This window comes from Nansenia antarctica, assembly GCF_963989245.1.
Source record: "Nansenia antarctica genome assembly, chromosome: 10".
NCBI classification, from domain to species: Eukaryota; Metazoa; Chordata; class Actinopteri; order Argentiniformes; family Microstomatidae; genus Nansenia; species Nansenia antarctica.
The window spans coordinates 31,491,011-31,500,945 of record NC_137680.1 but is presented as its reverse complement, the minus strand read 5'-3'; the positions used below and the strand labels follow the sequence as shown (position 1 = coordinate 31,500,945).

General features: G+C 47.7%; 1 protein-coding gene across 2 annotated transcripts in view; it reads left to right on the top strand.

Moving 5' to 3' along the window:
• The window catches only part of gabbr1a (gamma-aminobutyric acid (GABA) B receptor, 1a), a gene marked incomplete at both ends in the record, with an annotated part of 49,861 nt that extends 40,704 nt beyond the window's left edge, over positions 1 to 9,157 (top strand). For both annotated transcript variants that reach the window (XM_080540676.1, XM_080540677.1), the window contains 6 exons: positions 1,048 to 1,155; positions 5,294 to 5,387; positions 6,257 to 6,384; positions 7,589 to 7,717; positions 8,558 to 8,701; positions 8,870 to 9,157. In XM_080540676.1, coding sequence (XP_080396802.1) covers positions 1,048 to 1,155; positions 5,294 to 5,387; positions 6,257 to 6,384; positions 7,589 to 7,717; positions 8,558 to 8,701; positions 8,870 to 9,157 — 891 coding nt within the window. The remainder of the gene's footprint in view (positions 1 to 1,047; positions 1,156 to 5,293; positions 5,388 to 6,256; positions 6,385 to 7,588; positions 7,718 to 8,557; positions 8,702 to 8,869) is intronic.
• Between the last annotated feature and the right edge of the window lie 778 nt (positions 9,158 to 9,935).

The following is a 9,935-nucleotide window of genomic DNA, read 5'->3' as shown; positions in this document are numbered from 1 at the left end:
CACACACACACACACACACACGTATGGACACACACACACACGCACACACGCACACACACGTATGGACACACACACACATACACACGTATACACACACACACACACACACATACACATATAGACACACACACACACATACACACGTATACACACACACACACACATACACATATAGACACACACACACACGCACACGCACACGCACACACACACACACACACAGACATACAGTACATAGAGATCCGTGACGCTCATGTTATCAGCTTGATTACGTATGTGAGTGTCTCCTCTCTAAGATAGTGTCCTGGAGCGGAGGAGATGCTGTGAGTGTGCGGCGTGTTGTGAGAATTCTAAGACCTTATCTGAGGAACAAGAGATTAAGCCATTTATGGAATATTTATGAATATGTATGAGTATTAAAGTTCTATGTGGAAATCCTCCCTTCCGGGGCTTTATTATTTGAGCCAATGCACGACGAATCGGGTTGACTTTCAACCCTCTTCGTGTCCACGGGAAGGGCAACTTGCCAAAGAGCTCTGTGTGGAAGTACTTAGAGAAACTTATATGAGTCAGAGTGCGGTGGGGATGGATGCTCTCAAATTATGGCCGCGTTCGTGAGTTCGCTCTGAGAGCGCCGGAGCGCACACTGGGTTCAACGTCATAAAGGGACCAAGTCATTTGATTGATTGATTCCATGAGTGCTGATCAGATTACCAGAGCGAATTTAGAAACGCTGCCTATGTCATACACTTGTAGTGAAGTAGGCGACGAGAGCAATGTAAAACTGTGCGTTGTTGTTACTGCGTGGGTGGACGGTTGTTTCAGTACTGGAAGGAGGCCAGTACAGCATGCATGGGGAATGGGGAGGAAAAGAGGAAAAGCAGTAGTTGTTGCGTTGCTGGCGTCTGTTTTGGGCCAAGGTTATTCTTGATATGCTGCTTCATGAATTTCTGTATTGTACCTAATCAAATGTTTATTTTGGTCATCCTTTTTGCGGAGTCACTGCAATGCCCTTGAATTGTGATTTGTCCTTCTGTCTCCTCTCAGCACCTGGAGCCATGGAAACTGTACGCCACAGTGGGAGTGTTACTGGCCATAGACGTCCTGTCACTCATGATCTGGCAGATTGTTGATCCCCTGCACATTACAGTAGAGGTACAGACACACATTTCAAGATACTGCTAATTGTAAATAATCTTATTCACTTATGTCCTGTACTATTTGTCACTTTTTTTTTTATCATATTGAATTATGCCTGTTGCCTTATTTTGTCTTGTGCTGCAATGTCAGGAGCCAAAGACTAATAATTGTACTCTCATAAGGCCAATGCACACGGCGTGCGATTTTGTCGCACCACGAATTCGATTCCATTGTTTTGAATGATACAATGCACACGGCGTGCGATGCGATATTGTCACACGACAACATTCGATTCTCAATTCACACCACCGAAGTCGGACCAGGCAGGCTGAGAAAGGAATGTTGTCGTGCGACAAAACACTTGACACACTAATCCATTATAATAATAATATAATAATACATTAGACTTATATAGCGCTTTTCTAGACACTCAAAGACACTTTATATCTAGACGCTAGACACTCAAAGGCATTATACACTATCATGATGTCATGCTATCTTTTTATATTTTATGTAACTAAGCATAAAGAGTTTCTATTTATCTTTTAGAGAAAATGTCTGAGCTCCTTCTAAATACAGACATTCACTCATGACGTGATTGTCATTGCTTGTGGTATAACATACTACATACATACAGTACGAATTTCACTAATGAAAATATATGTGTTTGTGTTCAGTGAGTCAATGAATGAGTTGAATGAATGAATGAATGAATGAATGGTCTTTATTGTCATTGATATAGTACAGGTACCAAACAACGACATTTGGGAGGGGGGGCTCCCCTGGTGCTAGGAAAGAAAAAAAAAAGAAAAAGAAAAAAACACAAGAAGGGAAAGGAGCTGGTTTACATAAATAAAGGCTATGTACACTATCCACTATACTATACTGTACAAATAAAACACTGTGCTGTATGCTATGCTATACCTATTCTAACATTTCCTATTCTCTGCAACCTTATGTACCCTAGGGTTGTCATATTGCACATAGTGTTATTGCACATTCATTTAAAGTGTCGCAGTTTGCAGGCTTGAAATGTACACATTTGTGCCTCAGCACTACACCTGATTTTCAATCCAGCAGCTGCCATCAATCCGTCCAGACTGTCCAGGGCCCAGAACCTAGGTCTTTGCTGTGTTCAGGGCCTGGATGGCCCTGGGGTAGAAGCTGAGCTTCAGTCTGTTTGTCCTTGCGAACATGGTCCTGTACCGCCTGTTCGAGGGCAGCCGAGCAAAGTGTTCGTACCCAGGGTGGGATGGGTCTCTGGAGATCTTGGAGGCCTTCCTGAGGCAGCGTGTGTTGTACAGCTCTTCCAGAGAGGGGAGGGGGGCGCCGGTGATCTTCTGGGCCGTTCTCACGACTCTCTGTAGCGCATTCCTCTCTGCGGCTGTGCAGCTGGAGAACCAGTTGCAGATGCAGTAGGTGAGGATGCTCTCCACTGCGCAGCGGTAGAAGGCCACCAGCATCTCCTGTCTGATGTGGTCTTTCCTGAGGACTCTCAGGAAGAAGAGCCGCTGTTGTGCCTTCTTGATGATGGCTGCTGTGTTGTTCTTCCAGGACAGGTCATCCTGTATGTGCACCCCCAGGAATCGGAGGGTTGAGACTCTCTCCACGCTCCCTCCGTCGATGAGCAGGGGCTGGATCTCAGATTTTTTCCTCCTGAAGTCCACGATGATTTCCTGGGTCTTTGACTGGTTCAGCAGCAGGTTGTTAACCTTGCACAGCTTGCTCAGCTGCTCTACCTCATCCCTGTACGCCGCCTCGTCCCCCCCCGAGATGCAGCCCACCACGGTGGTGTCGTCTGCAAACTTTACGATGGAGTTGCTGGGGTGGACGGGGGTGAAGTCGTAGGTGTAGAGGTTGTAGAGGAGGTGTAGAGGATGGGGCTTAGCACGCAGCCCTGGGGGGACCCAGTGCTGAGTCTGAGGGCTGTGGAGGTGTGGGAGCCCACCCACACCCTCTGGGGGCGGTCGGACAGGAAGTCCTTGATCCATGCACATATAGAGTGTGATAGTCCCAGGTCTAGTAATTTGGTCACTAGCCTGTCTGGAAGGATGGTGTTGAAGGCAGAGCTGAAGTCCACAAAGAGCAGTCTCGCGTAGCTGTTTCCCCTCTCCAGGTGGGATAGAGTGGAGTGGAGAGTCGTCGCGATGGCGTCCTCTGTGGACCTGTGGGCTCTGTAGGCGAACTGGTATGGATCCAGGTTGGGCGGGAGGCGTGTGACTATGTGGGCCCGGACTAGTTTCTCGAAGCACTTCATGATGATTGGTGTGAGTGCCACCGGGCGGTAGTCGTTTAGGCAGCTCACCGTGCTTTTCTTCGGGACTGGGATGATAGTTGAGGTTTTCAGGCAGGGTGGGATGGTGGCCTGGGACAGGGACTGGTTGAAGATGTTGGTGAAAACCCCGGCCAGCTGGTCGGCGCAGTCCCTCAGCACCCGTCCCAGGACGCCATCCGGCCCTGAGGCTTTCCTGGGGTCCACCGCCTTCAGCACGCGTCTCACTTCATGCTCTGTGAGGGTGAGGCTGCTGAGAGCTGGAGAGAGTGGTGTTTGTGTTGTGGTTACCTCCGTTCGCCCCTCGTCGAACCGGGCGTAGAAGGAGTTCAGCTTTTCCGCCAGCAGGGGGTCGTCCTCTGCGGCTGTGAGCCTGTTGGCTCTGAAGTTTGTCATGTGCTGAACCCCCTGCCACACCCGCCTGGAGTCGTTGCTCAGGAAGCATTCCTCAATCTTCTCTCTGTGGTCTGCCTTGGCCTCCCGGATGCCGCGCTTTCGGTTAGCCCTGGTGGTGCTGTACAGCAGTGTGCCCTTCCCTGCGAAGGCGTTGTCCCTCTCATTGATCAGTTTTTGGACCTTCCCAGTCATCCATGGCTTCGTGTTGGGGTAGACCCGGACCCGTTTGTCCACGGTGACTGAGTTGGTGCAGTTCACTATGTGGTTCAGAACCGACGACGTGAACTGTTCCAGGTCCTCATGCTCATATTCCTGCCATGAGGTGTCATTCAGGCAGATCTGCAGTGGAGCGGACCCTGCTGGCCAGGTTCTGACAGTCTTAGTGGTGATGGGAGCACTTTTCCTCATGGGAGTGTAGGCTGGGATCAGGAGGATTGACACATGGTCAGACATGCCTAGATGAGCTAGCGGTCTAGCCTTGTAAGCAAGCTTGATGTTGGTGTATACCTTATCCAGTGTATTTTCTCCTCTTGTTGCACATTTAACATGCTGATAGAACTTCGGTAGTACTGCCTTCAGGTCAGCATGATTAAAGTCTCCGGCGATTATATGAACTGCCTGTGGGTCTGCGCTCTGTCTACCACTGATGACGTCATGTAGCCGCGCCAATGCTAAGCTACCATCTGCGCTAGGTGCGATGTAAACAGATGTTATGTACACTGCGTTGAATTCCCTCGGGAGGTATGTGGGTCGGCATTTAACAGTCAAGTATTCCAGGTCTGTGGAGCAGTGGCTACTTACAGTTTTTGTGTTTAAGCACCAGCTGTCCTTCGTAGATATAATGAGTTACTGAATCAGTAACAGTTCCACAGCGCGATTTATTAGTTAACAGTAATAAGCGACAACAGATTATGATTTGTTTGTTTATTTAATCATAAAAATAAACAATAAATAGTTCCGCAACTGAACTTCAAATGGACTGTTGCCTAGTAACCTGAACACAAACATGTAGTCTAATTAACGGTCGTTTAGTAGAACACCTGTGCGGCGGAGTGATACATATAGTTAAAAGTCCCAGTGCTGTTATACTGTATATCGTAACTCATGGAATGCCTCTTGTCCAATCAAATTACTTGGTCGGAACTAACTGTTGTATAATATAAGTTCACCACTTGGAGTTGCATTCAATGCATGACTTGTGCACACACACACCAACCCCACAACTTGGCCTCTGGGTGAGCTAGAGGAACGCGGTCTTCGCCGGGGGGTGCAGGGGAGTTAGCTAGCGCTAGTTAGCTAAAGCTAGTGCTAGTTAGCTCGGCCCCTGGGTGAGCTAGGGAAACGCGGTCTTCGCAGGGGGATGCAGTGGAGTGGCCTGGGGAGGCGGGGCAAGCACACTTCACAATTTCCACAGGAATTGTCCCTGTCTAGTTTCATTATAATGCCCCTTCCCCTCCTGTCCCCCTACTGTGTTTCTGTGTGTAGAAGTTCACTAAGGAAGCGCCTAAAGGAGACGAGGATGTCCTGATTCAGCCTCTGCTGGAGCACTGTACCTCGGAGAAGATGAACACCTGGCTCGGTATCCCTCCTCTCTTCCTCTCTTCCATACTCCTCTCTTATGTTCACTCCACTGCTCTGCTCCCTCGCTCTCTCTATCTCTCCTACTCTCTCTCTCACTTATGTTCCCTCAACCCTTACGCTGGCTCCTTCTCCTTGGTGTTTTTGGCACGTTCTCATTCTCTTTTTCACTTTCTTTGCCTGCCCACTCTTTTCTTCCTTCCGCCTGTCAATCAGTCATTCTCTCATTTTTATCTCTCCCTCACATACTTTTCCACTTTTTGGGGGGTTTATCTCCTCGCTTTATCTCTCTCTCTGTCCCAAACGCCCCTCTCTCTCTTCTCTCTGACAGTGACAGCCTTTCTGAATGCATAATAGTGTAAAATCCAAATAATGTGGGTCACAAACTGGGCCATTGCCCCAAAGCGTGCCTCCACTCCACTGTCGAAATGAGATAATGTCATCCCGCTAAGGGGTACAATGGTAGAACAATGGACAGAATAAATACAAGAGGAAATATGCATGACCCACAATCATTATGCCTAACGTCCCTCCATCTCAATCCACCTCTCCCCCTCTTCTCTCTTTCACTCTTTCACTCTCTTTCTCTCTTTCATTCTCTTAACGCTCACTAGCCAACTAATTCTCTTTCTCTTTCTAATTTTCTTTCTTTTTGTCTTCTTTCTGCCATTCCCTCTCTATTTCTCCCCCTCTCTCTCTCTCCCCCTCTCTCTCTCTCTCCCTCTCTCTCTCTCTCTCTCTCCCTCTCTCTCTCCCTCTCTCTCCCTCTCTCTCTCCCTCTCTCCCTCTCTCTCTCCCTCTCTCTCTCTCTCTCTCTCTCTCCCTCTCTCTCTCTCTCCCTCTCTCTCTCCCTCTCTCTCTCCCCCTCAGGTGTGGTGTATGGCTACAAGGGTTTGTTGTTGTTGCTGGGGATATTCCTGGCCTACGAGACCAAGTCAGTGTCCACAGAGAAGATCAATGACCACCGCGCTGTGGGGATGGCCATATACAACGTGGCTGTGAGTCAGATCTGTCTCTGGGAACTACTAGCGTAGTTGTATTCCCTTTCTGCTTTTTGGGTAGTCCATCAAGCGTTTGATTTATAAGTAATCGATTAACACTTACACTATATAAACAGTTACAGTGTGTGTTGCTGGAAATGAACAATGCCTTTGTTGGTGGTTCCAATGGGGCATTTAATTATGATATTCTGCTCTTTATTCTTTAAGATAGCAAACTTTAAAAAATAAAATAAATTCAGGACAAATGCAGAAGAACATATAAGTGCGATATTAAACTGTTTGAATTGTTAAGTGGATGATAATGGTCAGTGAATAATCTCCAAAGGAGGCAAGTAAGCTTCACTTTGACTGAAACAGCCGCAATTACACACCATTTAGATTCAGACACATAGCCGGTGCCATTTGTGTAGCACAGGTGAGTTTGTTGCATTAAATACCTGGAAACCCTAACTGCTGTAATTTCAGGGACAAAAGAGTTAATCGTTCCAGTTTTAGGAGAGCTTTCTGTTTTGCTAAACAGTGTGCAAACATGTTAATACTCAGAACGATGATTTACATAATTGCTAGCACTTGCCAGATTCCAATCTCAAAACAGCTTAATGAGGAACCAAAACACTTACGACTGCAAACCTCCCACAGTTTTTACATTTGTTGACTGAGTGTTATGCTGTGGGGTGGTTATGTAATTACTGAATACATTGATTGTGGTATTTCATTTTTTTACATAGCAGAGAGAATTTCCATTGATCAATCCTTTATGAAATTGTTAGCTGCGGGTCTGAACAAAAGGAGAGCTTACATATTGATTTCATCATTCTGTTGCATTTTCATGCAGAGTTCTATAATGCACATAGCTGAGTTACAATACGCAAGTCAGTGTTTATTATCTCAATGGTTTATTATGTCTAGGAAAAGAGCCATTTCCTTGTTTGTAATTGTTTGTTGGGCTTGACATGGCGATTGCCATTGTCAGCATGTTGTTTAGACTTCATTAGTTACTTTTTAATAATGTTTCCATACGGGAGGCCTTTCAGAATTATAACAAGTTGCCATCCATTTTTATGGATAAAAAAACATTCATATTCATTTCACTCTCTCCCTTTCTCTCTCTCGCACTCCTTTTCCCTTCCTGTGTTTCAATCTCTCTCTCTCTCTCTCTTTCTCTCTCTCTCCCTCTCTCCTTTCCTACCTCTCTGTGCAGGTGTTGTGCATGATCACAGCTCCAGTGACTATGATCCTCTCCTCTCAGCAGGACGCCTCCTTTGCCTTCGCCTCTCTGGCCATCGTCTTCTCTGTCTATATTACTCTGGTGGTGCTCTTCGTGCCTAAGGTACAGTCACAGTCACAGTGTCAGCTGCAGCAGCAGATGCTCCTTCCTTCTGCTTCAGCAGCCCTCACAGCAACCAAAAACAAAAGCCACGTTCTAAATGTCCTCACTTGACCAGGGGAGAATCCACACACAGAGCTAGAGAGACCAGGAGACAGGGGTCACTTTTAGGCGCATCGCCATATTTATTCCTATCTTGAAGATGTGTCGGGGCACTGCCTAAAGTCCGTCCGTCCAGGGAAGGGGGTGGGGCTCCGTCGCACCCTTGATTCTCCGGGGGCACTCCTGTGCCTCTCTCCGGCTATTCTGTATATCTGCTCGTCACTCAAGCTCTCGTTCTTGGGGTTCTCCAATCAGGTCATCTCGGTCTGGTCACACAAAGACACGTCATTATAAACTTTCACATAGAATGTTGGCGAACCGCAAAGCGGTCCTCACCCATCCGGCGTTGTGCTGTGTACCGGCAATGCTTCCCCCAATAAGGGCTTGTCAGGTCGCTTTATCCTGTTCTCTCCTCCGCTGGCACAGCTGTTCCGCGTCTGCCGCTGTGGTGATTGGCGGACGCGGTTCAGCTGTGCGAGCGGATAGTAGCAATTGTCTGTTACTCTGCCTAGGGGCGCGGGGCGCTGTCCATCGTACTCTGCTCCCGGCTTAGCCACAACATCTACCATCTGACTTCTTAACCTCTGAAGAAGGACCATATAAAGTGTTGTCTCCAAACCTAGCTGCAGCCACAATTGCTAATCTTAGCCCTCTCAATGTAATCTCTGATCTCTGATGTGCTCCTCTGTATGGCTTTGTTAGCTGACAGTGTCTCATGCGTCTCTGGCTCTGGCTGTGTAGATGCGCAGGCTGATCACCCGTGGTGAGTGGCAGTCGGAGCAGCAGGACACACTGAAGACCGGCTCGTCTACCAACAACAACGATGAGGAGAAGTCCCGCCAGCTGGAGAGAGAGAACAGGGAGCTGCAGAAGATCATCCAGGAGGTATTCATCCGTTCATCTATTCATCTATTCATCCATCCATCTGTCCATCCTTCCATCCATCCATCCATTCATCCATCCATCCTTCCATCTATTCAACCATCCATCCTTCCATCTATTCAACCATCCATCCATCTATCTGATCAGACCTCTCTGTCCTGTGACCCTCAGAAAGAGCAGAGGGTATCGGCACTCCGCAACCAGCTGGCTGAGAGGCAAGCCCTTCGCAACCGAAGACGGCCCTCCTCCGGTCAGAACCAGAACCACAGCTCCCCGCCTCCGCCCTCCTCCCAGCCCGACCCCAAGCCCCTCCTGCCCCCGCCAGGGTACCCCAACCCCGCATCGGACAATCACGCCCTACCACCCTCCTTCTCCAACTCCTCCAACCTCTACCAGGCGGACAGCAAGATGAACCGCAACCACTGCCACAACAGCCAGATCCCCCTGCTCTACAAGTAGACGAGTGAATGAGGGGGGGGGGGGGGCAGCAAAGCACACCAGGCAGGGCACACACACAGAGGAGGCACTGTGACTTTCACTACTTGTTGTTACAGGCGATGAGCACAAGCGTGGCGGTACTGACATTTGTTTTCTCGACGCGGAGGCGTTACACTGCGCAGTGCGTTCACCCTATAGGTTACGCTGTGAAGAGAGTCACCCAGGTTAAACCTGTCCTCACAGTCTATCTCACAGTCAATCTCACTGTGTAAAACCTAGCTAAGGCACTTGTGACGACTAGTAAGTAATACAGAGACAAGCACATCTCAGACTAGCACACTCAGTCTTATGGAGAAAGAAAGGACAGAAGAATCTTCCTTTCGTTCCTCCTCTTAGTTCATTAATCTGGTTCTTCTGTTGGTGCAGATGTCTGGAGGAACTCCAGGAGGACTTTGTGTATGTGTACTTTTGACTGGTGTCTCTCCATCTTTGTCTTCAGTTTGTTAAAATAGAGAAGCACATGGTGATTTATATTGTTATTATGAACTATATTATATGTTATGTCATGGATTAAATGTTGTGCCCTATGTTTAGTTCAATTTTCTGGAGGGGTTATGTAGTGGAAACTGTTATAATGTACTTAATTAATAATTTTTCAACACAACAGTTTTTTCATTGCTGGATGCTGTCTAGAGTGAGAGTGTGGAATCATAATATGAAGTTAATATGAAATGTGTATGTGTAACACAATAGCCATACTGTAATGGCCTGTTGAAGGCCATGGATGTGACAACCTGAG